General features: G+C 39.9%; 1 protein-coding gene and 1 long non-coding RNA gene across 2 annotated transcripts in view; both read right to left on the bottom strand.

The window, feature by feature from the left end:
* Positions 1 to 11904, bottom strand: part of EPHA4 (EPH receptor A4) — a 124207-nt gene extending 112303 nt beyond the window's left edge. Inside the window, exons 1-3 of the mRNA XM_039488402.1 lie at positions 11756 to 11904; positions 9149 to 9216; positions 4000 to 4663 (exon numbers count right to left, since the gene is read on the bottom strand). Coding sequence (XP_039344336.1) covers positions 4000 to 4663; positions 9149 to 9216; positions 11756 to 11846 — 823 coding nt within the window. The 5' untranslated portion in view covers positions 11847 to 11904. The remainder of the gene's footprint in view (positions 1 to 3999; positions 4664 to 9148; positions 9217 to 11755) is intronic.
* Positions 11905 to 12083: 179 nt separating this feature from the next.
* Positions 12084 to 17078, bottom strand: LOC120371505. Its single transcript, XR_005584414.1, has 3 exons — positions 17001 to 17078; positions 14444 to 14520; positions 12084 to 13055 (listed from the first exon to the last, which is right to left on the bottom strand). It is a non-coding gene; the product is annotated as an uncharacterized LOC120371505 (long non-coding RNA).
* Positions 17079 to 20464: the final 3386 nt, after the last annotated feature.

Below are 20464 nucleotides of genomic sequence, written 5' to 3'. Positions count from 1 at the left end.
CTTAAATGGCAAACTCAACTCTCCCCTCTCTGGGTACCCTCCACGATTGCCCTTTGTGCAGATGGAAAGAGCAGCGAAGTTATTTTGGCAAAAATTTGGCCGCAACCAAATCAATGTGTTACAGAAAAGGAACAATAATTAAACCCTGATCTTCTGATATAAAATGAATTGCTTCTCTCAATGATCACAGCCATTATTCAAAGCCACAGAGATAAAACCAATCACATTACTCAAGGGATTGCTTCTTAAGGTTGCCATTATCAAAGGTAGGAGGAAAATTCCAAAAATGGCAAGGATATGAAAAGGCAACGCTCCAAGCCACATTTTAAATGATGTTGCATTTTCTGCCAATAGGCCTGTTCAGAACTCACAACAGCAAGTGTGTATGAAGACAAAGCACTTAGCTCTCATAACCTTTATACAAATCATAGCAAAAAAACCCCTCTTGATTGTCTCACATATTATACTAAATGGCAGGTCTAAACTGAGACTTGTAATTTCACAGCATCAGAACCATCCCAGATGGTTACAATCTATTATATTTATAATTGGTCTATTTTTTTCTTTTTACTCCCCTCCCAAAATATAGACAGCCATTTTATTGTGATAAGAAAATTGCTTAACTAAATCTAAACCACATTATGAGTTGACTTTCCTTGATAGGTAATTACCTTAGCCTTGAGATAGGTCATAAGATAAGATAATTTAATGTTTCATTAACAGTATTCCCCATGACTTTTTTTCTTTCCTAAAACCTTGGTGGGGTGATGAGAAGAGGACAAAAATCAATGTTAAATTTACCTTCTTTCTCCTGGGTGTTAAAGCTGAAACCCTATCATGATAGGAGAATGACTGCTCAGCTAACCAACTTTGTTTGTGTGCATCAGTGTCAAATATTCCAATGTTCCACTGTATCATATCTGGGAAACTTCCTGAGCTTCATAAAGTTTAAGATGTTATTTTTTCCCCCTTCATTGATTTTTGACAGATGACAAGGTCTCGGCAGAACAATTATCCTCAGGAGAGCTTGTCAGAAATTTTCCGACAAAAATATTTTGCAATACTTGTCACCAAAAATTTTTTTTAAAAAATCCTGTTTTTCTGACCTGTTCTAATTCTCAGCATCAACTATTCAACAGGTTCAAACTGCTGTTAACTACAGACAAACATTACCCTTGAAAGAAGAGTTGCTTAACACTATGTGGTTGTCTCCCACCAAAGACTGAACAAAATCAGCTCACAAAATATTATTCAAAATCAGGAGCTGGAATGAACTTGCATCTGCTTTTGGGGCAATCCAGCCATCACCTTATAAACTCTGACATGTCTCCTCATTCTTGGCCTCCATTAGCATACACTGCTAGAGATGAGAATGGCAAGAGGAAGTGTAGTTCTGTCCCCAAGGCTTCTGAAGTCTCCAGCAGATGACCAGCGTTAGATCTCACAACAACAGGGGTGCCCCCCCCCAACCCACCCTGACTATTCTTGCCCACCAAGCCTTTGTCAAACTTTTAAGATCTTAATCAATCAACTCTGACCTCGGGATCACAGGAGGAAGATGGATGAGGAAATGGCTGACCTCTGACCTACTCTTGTATTTGTCCTGCCACAGTCGACCCATTGAAAAACAATTGGGGTGGAACCTGCTTGCAAGGTTCCAGTCATAGGCTGGTGTCTTTTTATAGGCTTTCATCCCCCCCTCACCATTCCCTCAAAATCCATGGGAAGCAATTCCCCCTTTCAAGCCTCCCCCCAGAAAAACCTGTGAAAGAAGTAAAATTGCTGAACTGTAAAATTAACTAGACTATGGAAATGGGAAATGGGAAAACTTCTCCAGCAATGTCAAAAGCCTAGTTGGCCTTAACCTCAGTAGAAACCAACAGAGAGTGAATTGTGAACTTTATTGTAAACTTCATGAATCAGAGGAGTTTCCTGGTAAACTACTCCGACTTTGGGATTGGCAATGCCAAAAGGGAAACCACAAATAATCAGTGATTAAATGGTTTTAACTACTTAAAATTACTTGATGGCTTGCATCCTCTGAAAATAACTTCAACAGGCTAGCTTTACACAAGAGTTTCTTTCTCTTTTTATACATGACCCCCATCAGATTTCTCTTTAGCTGAGGAAATGGAGAATCAGGTTTTGTGGTTCCAACTTTCATGGGTCCAGTGGAGAGTTTATAGGGAATGTGTCTGTAGACATTAATTCCCAATACCTATTCCAAAACTGCCCCACCATCTGTACTGCCCACCAGTAAAACCTCTAGAATGAGTTCCCTGGAACAACACAGCATTTGTCATGCAATTAGCTCATCGCTTCTGAGCCAACAGCTAAAAAAAAAAAAAAGTGTTAAATTTGCCTCAGTCAGTGTGACCCACTACTGACCCAATAGCTCTTGAAGAGAACTCAGGATAATCTCCATGCAATAAACCAAGATCCCCTTTTCATTCACCTCCTCCTCCCACAAATTGGGTTGTAAAAATGTCAAGGAGCCTTGCCTGCAAGTTATTGGGCCATTTCAAAATAATAATAAAATCTCTCCAGCCACTGATGCTCTCCTATAGTCCCCAGTCACCACATCAGCCACATTTGTATGTTTACTGACATGCAAAGAGTTCCAAGCTTCTATTTCACAACATTCCATAAGACAGAGTAATTTACTGTAAATAGAGTGCCCTGCCATTGTGCTGTTAATTTTTCAATTCTCACAGCAGCCCATTGTAATTTTGTGGCCGATAAGATATGCTTAAGTTTTTCTCCAAATGAAAATGCTAGAAGGACGGCAGAGGCTTGTGCTTAGCATTGCTTTCCTGCCAACCGTTAATTTCAATGCATAACAATGAACTTCACATTGACTGTAAATTATCATCTAAAAGAATTTCTGTAGGGCATTTAAGAAAAAAAATAGCTCTTTTCTTATACTGGTCTAGCAGAAAAGCTGTCGGTTGTTTGTGTTATTACCTCACTCTCAATTTCTTAGTCACAACAAGATATTAAACTTATCCTAGGAAACAAGCACAAGTAGAAAAACAGAAGAGTGTCCATTATGATGAAAACTACCATTTCAAACATCTTAAAGAATAATACAAGGCCCAATCATGCAAGATGCTAAGCACCCTCAATTCAGCACCTTGTAGGATTGGGCTCATTCATCCGTACAAGAAGCCATTAAAGGCTGATCTTTATTTATGCTCACAAATAAGGGTTTAGAAGATCAGGCCCAAGATTTCTAATAGTTTACTTATAAAATAATAGTAACATCTTAGGGGGAAATGTAAATCTTTTGGAGATAATCTGCCTTTTATATGAACTTTAATCCCTAATTCTGCAGAGCCTAGTATGGGGAGGGGTGGAGGCCTGTAGCATTTCTAAGAGTATCCTAGCACCTCCATTGTAATGACAACAATAGAGACCCTCTGAGAAATGAAAATATTTAACAAAGGCAGCAGTATCAAATATCAAATGGTATGTAATACAAAAATTTGCAACAAGTGAAACACCAAAGATTTACACTTCCGGGAGAGCTAAAATCATCAAAATAAAACCAAAGTTTCTCTGACTGATTCTTCTCCCGTTTTAATACCGAAGTTCTCTACTGCATCCTGAAGGAGAAAAGGAATACTTTTCCTTCCTAGAGTTTTCTCTGCTTAACAAACTTTGCTTGTGAAAGAGAGATCTTTTCTCTTTAAATGATGGTGGCTCCAGTGCATTACTTTTGCATCCAATTTCAGTGGCTACACCAAGCTAATTCAAATCTAAGTGCTTGTTAGCAAACGTGTTTTGCCTTCTGCTGATTGCAGTGGCATCATTTGTTTTGTCAGTATTATACACTTCTTAGCCTTGCCACCTGGAGCTATTGCACTCTCTCATTAGACACTGCTGTCCCATTGCATCCCACAGGGGCTGCTAATTACTGGCGTTACTCCATTTACTTTAATCTCTCATTCAACTACCCATACTGAGCCCTTATGAAAAGTACAATACGACTGGTCCTACCTTGGCATTCTCCATTGTGCTCATCATAGCCAGCATTGCACAGACAGTTGCCAATGGGTACCAGCCATTCGCCATCTGCCCCACAGTACATTTTTGGCACATCCTTCTCTTCTGAGTTGTTCACACAGGAGCCACGAACTTCCACTAGAGAGGACGTATCAGCCCCAGTGATGGTGTCTGGAAACTGAGCCAGGTTGCGTACCGTCAATGGGCACTTCTTGTAGAAAACACGAACAGACACCAAGGCGATGCAGGCACCTACATCCTGAAAAGCCAGATAAAACCCCTTCTTGCTCAACGGGCCCACATCACGTATCTCTGTGTTCAGCTTCATGATCCTGTCACCGATGTCCACCTGAGTGAAGCTCTCATCAGCAGCAATGGTGTCGATCTTGGCAAACTGGCTCTCCCGGATATAACGCTCCTTATCATTGTTTGATTCATAGTAGTAAAGGTTAAAAGTTTCTTTGCAAGTTCCCATGACACCTGGCAGACTGTTGCAGTCTCTCAATGTGAATTTAATTTCAATATATACTCTCTGAGCCCCCTCGCGGGGAATCCAGTCAGTTCGTAACCAGTTGTTCTGACTTGGCTCCATCACATTGCAGACTTGATAGGTGCGGATCGGAGTGTTTTTCTCATCCATAATGCTTACTTCCTCCCACTGTGATGAATCAAAGCAAAAAGTACATCAGTGTTAACAAAGGTACATCAACTCTTCACTACAGAATTAATCCTTTTGCTTCCACTGGTAGCACGCAGCTTTCATTTGTTTTCATTTATAGAAAAGTCGTTAAACCAAGTCATATGTGTTAAAGCAAGTACCTAAAAAGCAGTCTGTTACAGGGAAAGCAAGTTCAAAATTAGATTGGTAAAATACTCCAATGAACATATATGTAAGAACAAAAAACATCACACTGAGCTAGGCCAACAATCCCTAAAGGCCCCCACCCAGATCTGGCCCAGATTTGCTAATCACTGCAAAAACACATACTTCAAGATAGCCCTTGCACTGGAAAGTGTACAATATCAAAAGACAGGCAAAGTATTAATTATCCCCATTTTACAGATGTGAAACTGAGGCATGGACAGAGTAAGTGAATTGCCTAAAGTCACACAGAAGGTCTGTGGCAGAGCTGGAACTGAATCCAGATTTCCAGAGTCCCTGTCCAGTGTCTTCATAAGGATGTTTTTGTAGTCATTTCTCTATGCTTTCAAAAACCAGCTACAACCAAATTCCCGCATGAAACCATCCTCAATTTGGAGTGGCAACAGTACAAATGGATACCTATTATTGTGAGCATTGCTTTACTGGAGACCGGGGGCGGAAATTCTGGCCCCAGTGAAGTCAATAAGACTTTTGCCATTGCCTTCAATGGGGGCAGGATTTCACCCTTGGATTGTTAAAGACAGGGAGGGAGGAATGCGATATTGTCAGTTAATTAGACTCAATGACAGAACTTTGCTTCCTGACACCAAAAATAAAAACTCTTATTTACCGCCTTTTGTTTTCATACCATCCTGGAGTTAGAAACCTCAGGCAGTTAAATTTACAGTCTAATAAACCCTAATATGTTATAATGCTGTAGGCAGGCTTTAAACTTGCATTGATGTAGGGATTTCCCTCTCCTGAAGGGAACGGAAAGTAGGGGGAATAAAAAGCAACACAGCTATCGCGTTGGAGCAAATTCAGTTCCTGAAGTAACTAACTACATTCGTGTCAGAGAAGTTCTGTGAAGGATGAATTTGGCTCCCATGTGTGTGAACCAATGTTTCAGCAAAAGTGTGATGAACATACCATAAAAGAAAGGAAATGGTGAATAACAGCTTTGAAAAAAATGTTAGAGATTATGATAATCACATAATGCAGAAAAGAAAGCCACCACAGTGGCCTTCTTTTGTCTCCTTTTCAGAAAAAGAATCATGGTTCTGCTGAATTGGGGGGAGGGGGGGAAATCCTTTTTTAAACATTTGTATTTGATAAAAGCTACATTCTGGCTCAGATTCCAGGCTGTACAATGAAACACGTGAAAATTATGCTTGGAAAATTGTTATAATGCAACTTTCCAGGGGCTTCCTAGAAATGCCTTTGAAAACTACTAAAGGTGCTGCTTTGATAAACGTCAATATTCTTAACACTGTAGACCTCAGCATATAATATCCTGCATTATTTTTATAAGAGTTGCTCTTTTGCAAGTGCTCTTTAATTTAAAAGCCTCCAGAGCAGTTGAATCTGCTTATGGATCTATGGCAGTTAGCCGTGGCACCATGAGGTAAAAGTAGTAAAGAGGGTAATATTTTAGTTTCTGCCTAGAGATACTTGTGAATTAAAAATGAGGGAAGTGGGTGGAAAATCGATACACATCATGTCACACTACATGTTGCAGAAAAGGGAAAAACTGGAAAGTCATCTATCAATGTAAAACGTAACATGGAGTTAGTAACCAGATAGAGTTCTTTAATTCGCAGCTGCCGTGAAACTAGTTTTGCGTTACAGTGCTGTTTTTATGATCCATGACTTTCCATTCTCTTTATCTTCCGATGGCCTGCACTACCTCCTGAGTGTGTGAGGGGATGGGAAATAAAGAGTTTTCAAAGGGATTTCCTTTAGCATGTTCATACAATAGACGATGTAGTTATAGGATTTGATCTGAAGCCCACTGAAGTCAATGAAAAGACTACAACCGAATTCAGTGGGTGTTGGATCAGGCCCTCAGTGCAAAATACATGCATGACCTTTTTTAAAAAAAAAAATCTGTTTCTTATTTAATTTTTTAAAAAATCTGTCAGCAGCTGAAAACAATTAGAGTCCTAAATTTCCAACCACTTGAGATTATATGCAACTCTAAATGTGTGGTCAAAGAAATATCTTTTTGCTTTCCCTCTAAAATGAACTTTTATAATACAACTCATCCCATGGTTTAATGGTGCATAGAAAGCATTCCAGAAACAGAACCTCTCTTTCAACTGTGAAATTTAAGAGTAATTCATTAATTAAATTTATAATGCAATACTTTATTTCCTCCATAGTTACTATATATATATTTGATAATGGTTAGTTCTATTCATTGGTCAATACCCTATTTTTACCTCCAACACCTCATATTAACAAATAAAATGCTTAACATCTAAAGGTCTGTTGTAGATCTATCAAACAGGATTTTTTAAGTACATACAATAAGCTACACACAGTTAAAAAGAAAACAAACTGGCCTGGAAGGATAGAACTTCAGGGGTTATTTTCGAACAAAGAAAAAAAGAAAGAGAAAAGGGTGTTCTTTTCTGCTGCTTTGAAATAAATTTGCAGCCTATGAAGTTATAATAAATGCTTTCCAAGCACTCTATTGCACAGACAGACCATGTACTCTTAAATTTTTCACTACCAGCTTAAAAATAGAACACACATAGGTCGGTTTAGTCACGTCCACAATAAAACAGTACCCATTTCCTTCTTAAACTTGAGAGGAGTCTTCAAAGATGACTAAGGGGAGTGAGGGGGAATCAAGTAAGTATTAAAAACATACAGAGCTCCTTTGGTCATCAATTCTGCTACTGACTTATTAAAAGACTCTAATATATTTTAATCTACACTGTAGGTACCCCTTGGTGAAGCATAAGAAAGGCTCTATCTGAATCATTGACCTTTCCAGGGTATAGAATTAATAAGGAAGCCTGACTCTCACTGAGATAAAGCTGTACCTTTCCCCACTGTCAAAAGATGAGGGCAATTGCCTGCAATCAGCAGTGAATGTGTGCTGTCTACATCGCCAGAGGCCTGCCAATCATTCCCCCTCTCTTTAAAAAATGGTCTCAGGGACTGCGCAGTGTTCTGCAGTCAAGTTCAGGCAGAACAACAATGGGGGGCAAAACAATCCTCCATTTTCCCATGTTATGGTTAATTCAAAGCTTATGCATAATGCATCACTAAAATAAATAGCCTCAAATTCCTTCCATTTGCTACTGTTTCCTTTCCTTCTTAGCAGGGGTGAGGGGGGGCGCAGGGTGGAATGTTAGTCTACAGTGTGTTTCATTAAGGCACTGGAAGAATCCACTTATACAACTACTTATTTTTGAGCCCCTTTATTTTCACTCATTTTGACTTAGTAATAGTTGTGTATTTGTATGTAAGAAGGCTTATTTGTTTTTTTTTAAAAAGGATCTGAGTGTATTTTAATTTGATGGGAGCAGGATGTACATTGCCAACATTTTTTCTTAAACTGTTCACTTTTACAATTTCCTGCAGAGAAAAAGGTTCTGATACATTTTTTCAGTCTTAAATGGTCCAATCCTTCAAGGTGTAAAGTGCCCTCAGCTCCTATATAGTCCTTGATTGGGGGATTTGAGGGTTCTCAGCAGCTTCCCACAAGAGGTGCTCTGCAGCTTGCCTGATTGGGCTCACTGCGGGTAGCAGCCAGCTTGTGCCTACAAATACTTAGTTAAATTAGCAGTGAAGGTTTTGCATACAAGGGACTATGCTGAAATCTCCCTAAATCCAACCCCAGAATGTGTGACCCTTCCTTTCAGGATCTGAAACATAACATACTGTTGCTTACTACTCTTTTTATAGGGTCCTCAAAAGAAATTCATATGATTTGCCCACTGTACAAAAGAAAACCCTAAAAAAATCTGAGATGGGGGTTTATCTGTACAGGGATCAAACTATGTAATGTTGTTTTCACTTTGAAATAAATCGATTTAACTACTGTCCCTTCACATCATAAGAAAGGTCTGTCTTGTATCTTGTCTATTGATTCCTTCTCCCCCACACCACACACTCAATTTAGAAATAGAACAGCAATTGCTCTGAACGGAGACTGTCCATGGATATAACAATTACAGGGATGGATTCCAGTTTGGTCGCCAGATCACATTTCTTGTTGGTATTTCAGTTTTAAATAGGCATCTAAGTCCATGCTTTGACCAATCTCCTAATTTTGAAACCCTTTTTCTGCCCTTTTGGTTTCTAGTTCTTCAATGACAGAACTATCCGAAGGGAGTATAAGGTTTCTCCAACAAAGTATAATTCACTTCATAGGCATGGAAAAAATCTGACCTCCATAATCAACAATAATCGAGCCATTAGGACTCTGTAGAAACTTACTAATCACTCCATTTTACCCTTTTGATCAGATAGTAATTCAGAACTTACCCCTCCTTCCAAAGGACTTGCTATCCACCCAAGTTCCCCCTGAACTGATCTGGAATCCAATAGGGTAACTGCAGAAAGACAGAAAAAAATGGATTACTTTCCAGTTGCCAAAGGTCAAAATGACAGACAGTATTTACCCAAGCGTTTCTATACATGCAGAGCATGACCATATCCAACTTAGATCTAAACCAAAACTTTTTTTCAGTTAGGTGAATATCTACATTAACTTGATCTTCTCTCACTTTTAAACCTGGAGCATTTTTGAAAGCGTGTTTAACCTCCGTAACTGTTAAAATTTGTTCCAAGGATGATGATCTAACATTGTTAGTACTCAAACCCATCTGTTAGATGGAATAATTCTCAATTAAAAAACAAAGACAACCAGAAATGATAGAAGATATACCGCAAATGATGGGCTCCCAAATACTCATTTATGTAACCCCTGTATTTTACATTAGGCTACACAAAAAGAGTGGGAAAGTACTGTTTGTTAAGATTTAGGATGATCACATAATTCCTGACTCTTGAATGTGGCAAAGCCACAAGTGACTTTGTATGGGACTCCCTTCAGACCAAAATAAACACCTTATTTGTTCTGTTTGCTATTCCAGTTTGATATTCACATCACTTATGCATAGGTGAATATTTTTTAGAAGGAGGCTTCAATAAACTGCTTAAACATTCAGCATATTTGTGACATCACAAGTGTCAGATAACATTGTTCTCACATTCTGGATGTTTTTTCTGCATTTGCAGAAAAATGGGTTTGCCCTTTAAAAAAAAAATGTTTTGAGTTCACCAATCTGTATTTGTAGATAAATGAACACATACATACGCACTTCAGTTCTAAGAGTAAAAAAGAACAGAACACCAGGTGATTTTAAGTGTGCTGTAGCCCAATCTTGCAATTCCTTGCACTACCCTACACTCCCATCAAAGGTAGTGTGATTTTGTTATGTGCAAAGAATACAAGATCATTCACCTAATATGGAGTTAATTACAGACTTCGAACCAGACCCAGTGAAATTGGTCTTTTCACCACAGCGATCCTGCAAAACCACAGATTCTGAAGACCACTATAAATTAAGGCTCCAGCTGTAACAATCAAGTGGCAAACCCCATTTGAAAGGAAGGGCTCGATTATATTAATCTGGCTGTTTATGGCCGTCAAGGACAAATGTGGAATCTTTGAGTATTTTTTTAAATAGCTTTAATTAAAAATCATCCTCTCCCACCCTTCCATCTTTCATTCCAGACAGATGTTGTATATTTAAGATGACATTTAGTCCTGTAACTATTTTAAAATGTCGCTATCTCCTTCTCAAAACTCCCCTTCATTCTTCTTTTTGCCCCTGGAGAAAAACCCCCTACATCCATTTGGATTAATGTAAGGTGGATTAGGGAGACAAAGGGAACAATGCGACCCAATTTACCCAAAAAGGGGGGGGAGAAAAAGGGGGAGAAAAGGAAACGTGAGGAGAATCAAAAAGAGACACGAAATGAAGGGGAGAGGGGAAGAGGCCAGAGCAACCCACAGCAGCTCTAAGCAGCAGCTTTTCATCTGCAACTCCTTCCATTCTTCTCTCAAGTTTAAACTCTGGGAGCCCAGTTTGTGTCACATACAGAGCCTCCTTTTAGGTCTTTAATTTTCAAAAAGGCAGGGTGCGTTAGGGGGAATGCAGGCAGGACAATGAAATCCCCAGCTAACTAACACAAGGCTTCGTCCCTCAGTCGTCTACTCTGGGGGCCGGTGGCAGCAGAGCTGAGATTCCAGCGGGCACCGGCTCAGAGAAGCAGCACCTCTCTGCAGCCAGATGTGCCCAGGTCTATTGCAGGGAGCGCATGTGTGGGTCCATGCGATTATGCAACACTCTTGCAGCTTCGCCTCCTACCGGCGCCCCCTCCATCTCCGGGGCAGGGAATACCCCATGTCTCCCTCTCTCTGATCAGCACTCGCCCACTCCCCACCAGCTCATCAATAAGAAATTACCCCAGTTCTCGCAGCGATCCCACCGCCCCAGAAAGGGGGCGCGTGAAGAGTAGGGAAACTGCTGCGCGGCGCATTTTAGCGTCACTAATTGATTTGCAACCTCGGCCGCTCGGGTCCCAGCTACGGGGGGCTGGTCCCTGGCCCAGGGTGCGTGCGCGCACGGTGAGGGGAGCAGTGCAAGGCGCATTGCCCTGGGAACCCAGGTCAGGCTCACACGCGCGCGTGTGCGGAGCCCCCGTCCACCCGCAAGGGGCTGCGCCGATGCCAAGTCTGCGGCAATCCGGCCGCAGGGGGCCCCGCGCCGCAGCAGCCCGCGTCAGGCTAAAACTTTACTCGCCCGATGCTGGGACAAAAGTCTCCGGAGGAGGCGCCGAGCGAGCCGGCTGGGAACCAAGTCCCGTCCGCAGCCAGCTCCCAACCCCAGCAGCTCCCGCTGCATCGGGGACCCTGCACCCACTAGCTCCCCCCGCGGGCGGGCGCCCAGCCCGCAATGCCCCCGGGTGCCAGCGGCTCGCCCGCTGATGAACTCCGCTCAGAGCCGCAACTTGCCCCCGGCACACATGCCCCCCGCAGCCCCGAGCCCCAGCCGAGAGCCCGGCTGCCCCCTGCCCACCTACCTTCATTGGCCGGATACACCCGAGAGCCGGTGACAGCGCCGCAGAGCCCCCAGAGGAGCGAGAAGAGGGTGAAATAGACAATCCCAGCCATGGCTCGCCGGTGCCAGCGCCGCTCCAGCCGCCTCTATCCCAGTGGAATAAATGCTTCAATGGGGAGGGCAGCAAGCTGTAGACATTGCCAAGGGGGCGGGGCGGGCGGCTGACGTCTGCCCGTCCATCAGCCCCATTCGCCATTCGGAGTAGCCCATGACAGCTCAAACCCCACCCTGCTGCCCAAACCCGCCCCACCTCCCTCTTGGCCCCGCCCCCACCTGCTTCCCTGGCTGGGCTCCTCCGCACGGGGCGATCGGCCGGCGCGGGGTCTGTGCCACCCTCCAGGCAGCACTGTCCTAGTCATAATGTGGCTGAAGGCTCTTGTCTGTGGTTTGGCAAATGTGGAGGTGGCTGCGATGCTGCTAAGCCCCTGCCTCTCCTGAGCCTAAGCGCTAACAAGCGATCGCCGGACAAGTATTAAGAAGGCTGCGATTAGTAAATTTGCCCTAAAATTAATGGGCTGAGTTTTTGGTAGTTTGTTTTTTTGTGGTTGGTTTTTTAAAAGGAAAAAAACTCTTTCAACCCAAGAGCAAAACTCCTGAGCGCGAAAGGAGCTGGACTTGTTTCTGACCGATCTGTATTATTCTCGATTTCATTGTGTTTAGTAAACGTTTGGTAGGGGAAGTGATGTGCAAAAGGGGTATATCGAATTTTTGTTTTGTAGAGGTTAGCTGTTAATTTCATGCGATTTCCCCCAGCCCCCAACCCTCAGTACACACACAAGTAATTTGCTCCAAGACGGAATAAATGTTTCTTCCTTGGGAAGCAAAACAAACGAACAAAAATAAAACCCCACTACTTTCTTGAGCGTCTGGTGACAGGTAACATATTTGATCTGTCCCCATTAATCCAGCGAAAATGTCAGCACACACAGATTTTGTTTGCACGTTCTGACTCAAAGCCAGCGAAAAGAAAAGGGATTCAAAGTGTGACGAAATACAAATGAGAAATGGGGGAGGAAGTGTGCAGGTTGTCATTAACAGTAGGGCATTGAGAAATGAGAAGTCCCTGAAGCTAACAACTCCTCAAAGTCGCGCTACTTATCTTGTTTCCAGCGATTTCCTTGGAGGATACTCAAATAGAAAAATCGAAGAGACGGTGCAGCCTATGCTATCCACCCGCAGCGATTCCTCGCAAAGACTTCAGCATCTGCAACACCCACACCGATTTCTTTTGCTTGGGGGAGGATGATCAGTGAGCTCCAACCCTATTGATAATGCACATTGCAAAAAAATAGTGTCATACCTCAGAAGCCAGGGCAGGGTCTGCTTTTTCCTCTGATATTTGCAAATAGTGTTACAGACACACTTATTCATTTTAAGCTGATAGTTGGCAGGAGAGGACATGCCCTTTGATGTATATTATTCTGGAGCATCCTCGCCTAATCAGGACGAGGAAAAAGTTTGCAGTTTCTTGCCTCTTTCCCATTAGTGCATGGACTGGGGTCAGGATTTCCTCCCCTCATCCTGCAAGCTCAGGGCTGGCTTCACAGAAAAGCGCCGGTCTCATTCACCGGCGAAGAGTTTCTCATCATAAACCAACAGCACCACCTCGTGGATTGAGGGATAGCGGGGGAACCCAGACAAAGACGTCAACGTGACAAGTCAAAGGATGGGGATTCTTTTTTAAAGGTGTTTGCATCTAAATAATTGTCTGGTGCCTAGAAATGAACGATTGCGTAATATGTGCAGCACATTCACTCGTTCCCTGCACATTTTTAATGCTGGAAAAGGTTAATGTGGAAGGGGTGATTTTATCAAGGGAAAAGAACCATCACTTCTGTAAATAGGTATGTTGAATAACCCACAATATATAAAATTAGCTGATTTCACACACACACAAGTGTTGGAATAACAAAATGTGGGATAGTTCTGAACGCGAGAGAAGCTTTAGTGTCTGCTACTGCTGATCTGGTGACGAAACTGTCGGGGTTATTAATTATGATTAGCCCTTATTATTTCCTTATCCTTCATTATTGCCAGAAGCTAACAACTCGCCAGTTGCAGCCTCTGCAAGCTGCGAGCTGGAAAAGTGGGGTTGGACTATTTCGGCTCATTTTTTCCTAGGTGGAGAAGAGCATGGTAACAAAAAGTAGGGGAGGGGGGAATAAAATCGTAGCATTTAACATTTACAAATAAATGCAGCTGAAATATACAGTTTTCAGATGCTGTTTTCTCCTCTTACAATTAAAAATAAATAACAAAGGGGGTTGCCTTCACTGGAATTTTAAAAGGGCGCCAGCCCAAACGTGTACCGGAGTCTGCATCTTTATGAACAAACACCCAGTGTTCTAATTGAAAGGGGGTGAGGGGTGGATGGTGCGTTTCTCTGCTGCCGGGGAAATTCATTCCGATCTCTGGGCGCTGTTAAATCATCCCTGGACCCTACCACAGATTAATTTTATTCCTTTGCTCAGCAAAGGTATGTCTGAAGCTTCTCTCCCCCCTCCTGCATCCCCCACACACTTCAGAATGTGCTAGATTGCACCAAATGGCAGGTATTTTCCAACCAACGCTATACCATCACCACCTGCTCTTCCCCCCCTTCAAACGATTCCGGTGAAACACATGTAATAAACAAATGTAAAGCAATTACCATGTGTCATTTATGAACGCAAGGCTCGATTCTGCACACCAATAGGAATGTTCCCTGAGGAGGAGACCCTCAGTTTTCTGAAAAGATGTAAATCCAATCATTTTTTAATGCACATGGACAGCAGCCTGTGGGACTTAAAAAAAAGGCAATGAAACTGTAGTAATATGACTTTTTCCCACTCCTTTGGAATATGCACTCTGAATATTAAAACCTTTCCCATTGCAGCTGCCTCAAATCAGTGTGTCCTTCTCAGTTACATGCAGTGAGTTTAAAAAGAAAAAATAGCCCCTGCCTCAGACAAATACTCTGCTGAACCAAGAATCTGTAAACACTCACTGGAAGGGCAAATGTAACAGCTCTTTTGAAGGTGTTATGGTCTGTAGGGAAAAAATCAAGTTTTTGTTCATTATCTGAACATTATGGACCATTTGGTTAAAGAGATTCACAGATACAGACACACACATATATACCCACTTTTATTTATTTATTTTTTAAAGCAGAGATTCAGAGCCTCTGTCAATGAGTAAAAATAGAATGTGTTGACATTTTCAAAGCAGAGCAGGGGATTTTAATTTTAATGGGAGATCTGTGGCTGAATCCCTGCACTGCTTTGAAAACTCTCAGCCAGGAGAGGTTTTTTTAAAATCTCTAAATGCACATTTACAATGAGCCCATGCTTTTAAAGATCCCTCAGTATTTGGTTTATTAGCCAGTGTCACTATGGTAAACAATGCTCTTTAAAAGTATATATATTTTAAAACAGTCTGAACTTCTGCTTTACAGTGGGAATATTTCCTTCCTTTTAAAAGAGAATGTAAGAAAAACCTCAGACTAACTTATTCCAATGTGATAGCTTGCAAAATGTTACTAAATCCTTATATGTATAAACCTGTGTTTAATCACTGATTGTATGATAAATAATACATATAATAATAATGATAAATAATAATGATTGGTGTATATATATTGCTTTTCTTCTTTAAAATGCATTGCAAACACTAGCTAATTAAGGCCCTGCAGCTGCTGGATACTAACCACCCTTTCGTTGTGTGGAAAGCAAATGGTTTTGGAATGCTCAGTTTCTTTGCAGAATTGCACCCTAAAGAAACAATTAAACTTTTAAGGTTTAGTTGAGGCTTGATAAGGATTGGAAGTCCATTCTTAACTCACCCTATGCATCAAGGTATTGCTGATATCGGGGGTTAGTGAGAGTTTCGCTGCACGTGGAATGAAGAACCTGGCCTATTATAGTCCTCTCTGCTAATACAGCATAGCAGCAATAGATGATCCTACATCTCAAGTTTTCAGTGAGACTACTTAGCACAATAGTCACTGCGCATAGCATTACATCTTGGCAGGATTGGGCCCCACATAAGCTGTAATAGTTAAGTCTAATGGGCAGAACCAAAGACAAGAAATGTGTGGTGAAATCCTGGCTCCATTGAAGTAAATGGCAAAATTCCCACTGACTTCTGTGTAACTAGGATTTCAGCTCTAGTCCTGATCACTTCGATCTTCAAAACTTCCTTTTAATTTAATAGGAATTTTGGGCACAGATCAAATGCAAAATTGGCTCAGAATTTGATTCCCTCGGCGAGAGATTTGTTGGAATAAGCGTGCAGGATCAGGGCCTTAATATCTTCAGTCAGATGTCTTGGCTTGATAGCTCAAATCCAGACCTTTTAAAAGATTTTTTGAGTGATGTAAAATGAACTATTGCTGTGAGTATTAACTCTAGTTTATTCAAAAAAGGCCTATAGATGCAAAATTCTTCACAAAACTACAGCTGTCGATTTTGAAGTGTGACTATGGTTATTTTGTAAACACAAGACAGAAACATAATAAGAATCAACTGTTTTATGATTAAACAGAGCTACATTTTCTCAAAAACTAATATTGTAAACAATATTGTAATATAACTTTATGCATCCAAAGACAGAGACTAAGTTGTTGTTATGTTTTGTTTTTGTTTCTTAGGATCCAGTTAGTATAACTTTTGTCAACATTTTTAAATGGCAAATATATATATATGCATCAAGGTATTGCTGATATTGGGGGTTAATGAGAGTTTTGCTGCATGTGGAATGAAGAATCTGGCCTATTTTTATATATATATATATATATATATATATATATATATATATATATATATATATATATATATATATATATATATATATATATATAAAGTGTGTTAATGTTGTTTTTGTAATGAGGTTGCTAGGGTCAGGATATGAGGGGGAGGGTTTCCCACCAAACATTTCTTTTGAACATGCACCACTAGCAGTATCCTAAAGATAACTCTGATAGCTAGTATACTTCATTCTTGCAGTAGAAAATAAATCCTTTAAGTGGCTGTTCAGATAATGGAACTTTGAAAATAGTCCTTGCAAAGCAAATGCAGCTTTTAAAATGTTGTACTTCCAGAGCTTAATTATCTACAAGGTTTCTTGGCCTAATGTGGGGGGAGAGGCGGAGCTTATCTCTTTTTTGGCTATTTATACAAAAATTAAGCCAATGATTAATTAAAGCAGTCTGACTATTTCTATTTTCATACCTCAGAGACATCCAACAGATCCACTCTAGGTCAATGGAAACTTTATGGGAGCCATGAAACAGTCAGGAAAAACGCCTCCCTTTCTAGTAACAAAACACAGACTTTTGTAGTAATGTCAGAGAAATCAGTCTGAGCTACACAATATTTTTAAATCATTCTAAAATTATTTTATTGTATTAGGATCATTTACATTTATTAGGATAAAGGATTTCCACATAAAATCACCACAGACAATGCAAAAAGGGACAGTAAATGGAATGCACTAAAAATGCACAATTTTACCAAAACCCCACCATACTTCCCACTACCATCTAATATTTTGGTCCTAAATAAACTTTCTTAAAAATCCCTGCCAAGATAATCACAATTTCCTTGCTTTTGTATCTTTTATAACAACTCTACACTCATCTTAGCTCTAACATGTGTAATTGAGATTTAGACCAAATTCTGCTCTCCTTACATTAAACCAAATTAACTCCAGATTACAAGGAAAATCTCAGAATTTAGCCCTTAACATTTTGTTACAGAAATTGGGATCTGTTACTTTTTTTAAAAACTGTGTATTAACAGAGCAATCTGCTCTGTTTTCAACCTGCCTAGTAATATTATTGTGACCCACTATTAGAAGTGATTCAACTTTGATGGGGGCTAATCATGTTTGCACCATAATCAAGTTTACATAATTTAGATAGGCAATTTAATGCAGCTCAGCAAAGCATAGCCAGGTTTGCTCTATATGTCTTATTATTTACATTCAAAACTTTTGAAACCACTTTTACTTGAAGGACATGTTGTAATAATTAAGGTGCTGTGTTAAATGTTTGGTCATGTCAATTTCATAGAGGTCGACCAGCACTGAATTATTTAGAACAGTTTATAAGTCTAGAAATCAACAAACAGTGATGCATACACACATACACAACACATTTCAAGATGATTTAGATTTTTGAAAGACTCAATTAAATATATTTTACCCATTATATTACTTTTATATTACGCTTTTTATTTTTATAGTCTACTTTTTTATTTATACTTTTATATTACTTTTTTCTCACTTATTACAATATTCCAAAATATTCTCAGACTATATTATTAAGATATTTGGGCATTTACATATAAGGTTGGTCTTAAATATATTTTTGCAATTAGTGTATTTCTTGTTAAACATTTGACATTAACTTGACACTAAAACTAATTAATATTTGCTGAGTTATTTTACATGACATGAATATATCTAACAATTACAATAACCATGAATGCATTAGAGATCAGTAAAAGAGCTGTGATTTAGTACTAGCATTCTGGTCTTTTTTATTTAATCTTTTCAGTCCTTTATTTTTCCCTGTCCACCTACTCATGTCCGTCCATCTCCCAAGAAGCTTTTTGCTGTCAGTCAAGTGACAGCCTCAGTAGGTGGTTTTGTGTGTTCACGGGCCTCCTGAGGCCCAGCACAACATTTAGATGGAAAAAGGAAAAAAGGAAACACAAGCTCTTCTTTAGTATGCAGTTCCACAATCTGGAGGGAAAAAATCACCTGAAAAGTGCTTTCCCACAAAAATGCAAGCCCATTTACTGAACTCCCACACACCTTAAGCCCTACACAGCTATTTGGAATGGAGTGTAAAATCACACTAGGAAGTTTAGCACTCATAGTCTAGTTGTCAAAAGGAATAATGCACAAAAGATGGACCTTTACCAGGCTAGTCACCAGAGCATTGCTATAGTTTCCTTCCCAGTACAAGTCTTCAGATGTGCCTAAGCTTTCCCTTCTTGGATTTACAGATTCTTAACTGACTTGTGAGTATTCATATATATGCTGATAAATTACTTGAGGAAATTTATTACTAGTAATGTGAGAATAACTGTTGCCTTCTTTATTTGTTATGAGTAAGATTTTACTCCTCATTATATAAAGTTGTACTAAGTGAACATCTACATGTGGATAATAGTTTAGTTCTGCAAAAGCCAAGCTAGGGGACTGAACCTTACTGAGGTGAACAGGCGTTTTTCCATTAATCTCAATGGGAACAGGATCAGGCCGTTAGCTCATTTTAGAATCCACACAACTAAAAATCATAGCATGGAGTCAGACTTAGGCATTTCAAGTTGCTTTTATTATTTTTATTAGTGATAGCCTTCATACAGCTTGCAGAAAATCTGATATTATGATTGTTATAACTAGGCACATGTGACAAACTGAGGATAGATAATAGTTTTGCTTTCTTTTCTGATCAGCACTAGTGTCTAGATCAGTGCATAAATAGATAAGAACCATAAATGAAATGTAACAAGATTTTAACAATAACAATAGAAGCACTAGTTGCTACCCTGCTATTTACAATACTCTTCTAATCTCAGTGTTAGAGTGACATTTATAATATACCACTGTCAGGTCCTAGAAAGAAAATTGGGTCACTTAAAAATATTTATGAAGACAGCAATATTTATGATGCACTTTATTCTTTTTATATATATTTATAAATTTATATTTATATATATAGAAACACACACACTGATAGATTCTGATAAGGGAAAAGGGTTAGGGGAAAAGTGAAAAGAGATACAGATCTCTCAGAGAAAAGAATTATATACCAGAATGTCAAGTCTGGTATTATAGCTTTTCATATAATAACCATCAAAAATAATAAATATAAGAGCCCATTTCTGCTAGATGTCTGTAAGCACAGTTCATTATTGCAATCAGCCTTGTTAATACAGACAGGCAAAAGGCAATCTGCAGCTTTTTGATGTAGAAGTGTGACCAATAAACCTGTGCAAATAACTTTATAACCCTGGAGGTTGTTCACGGTGCTGGCACAGATGCTTGGCAACCCAATGAGAAATGTTTGTGCAGACATTTGATTTAAAGGTTATTTAAAGTTGAAGTTAAAGAGACCTCAATTATTACAAAATGCTTTTGGAATGTCATTGGCTTCATAGTGTCAATCTATAGACATTTCTTTCCTTGACATTGCTTCTTTCTAATTTATTATCATTTGGGAGTATAAACAGCCTTCATGAAACAGAGTTATTCTGACTCAGTTGTGCAGCCCTTACTCACCTTGGCAAGCTCTTATTCACGTGAGCAGTCCTATTGGCATAAATAAAATACCCATGTGAGTAAGGGCTCACCTAGATGGGTAACGATTACACAATCAAGCTCTGAATGAGAATTCCTTGGAATGTTTGGAAAAGAGTGCACACAATTCACAAAAACAAATGTAAGTGAAATAGTCTGTGCAAAATCATACAAAGTCTGTTTCCAGCACATTTAGACATGTCAATTAAATTCAGACTGAAGGGTAAAAACAACAGAGTTGCAAACTGCATGTGAACAATTTTTCTTTTGAAAATCAGAAGCTCACATTGTGCCATAAGAAATACAGGGTTTAGTCTGACAGTTTACCTTCCCCTTTCAAGAATAAGATTATCTTTTAAGAACTCTGGGCCAGACCCTTCCCCTC

Source organism: Mauremys reevesii, linkage group 9, assembly GCF_016161935.1.
Source record: "Mauremys reevesii isolate NIE-2019 linkage group 9, ASM1616193v1, whole genome shotgun sequence".
In the NCBI taxonomy this organism is placed as follows: Eukaryota; Metazoa; Chordata; order Testudines; family Geoemydidae; genus Mauremys; species Mauremys reevesii.
Note: the sequence above shows the minus strand (reverse complement) of the source record. Positions and strands in the feature narration are given on the sequence as shown.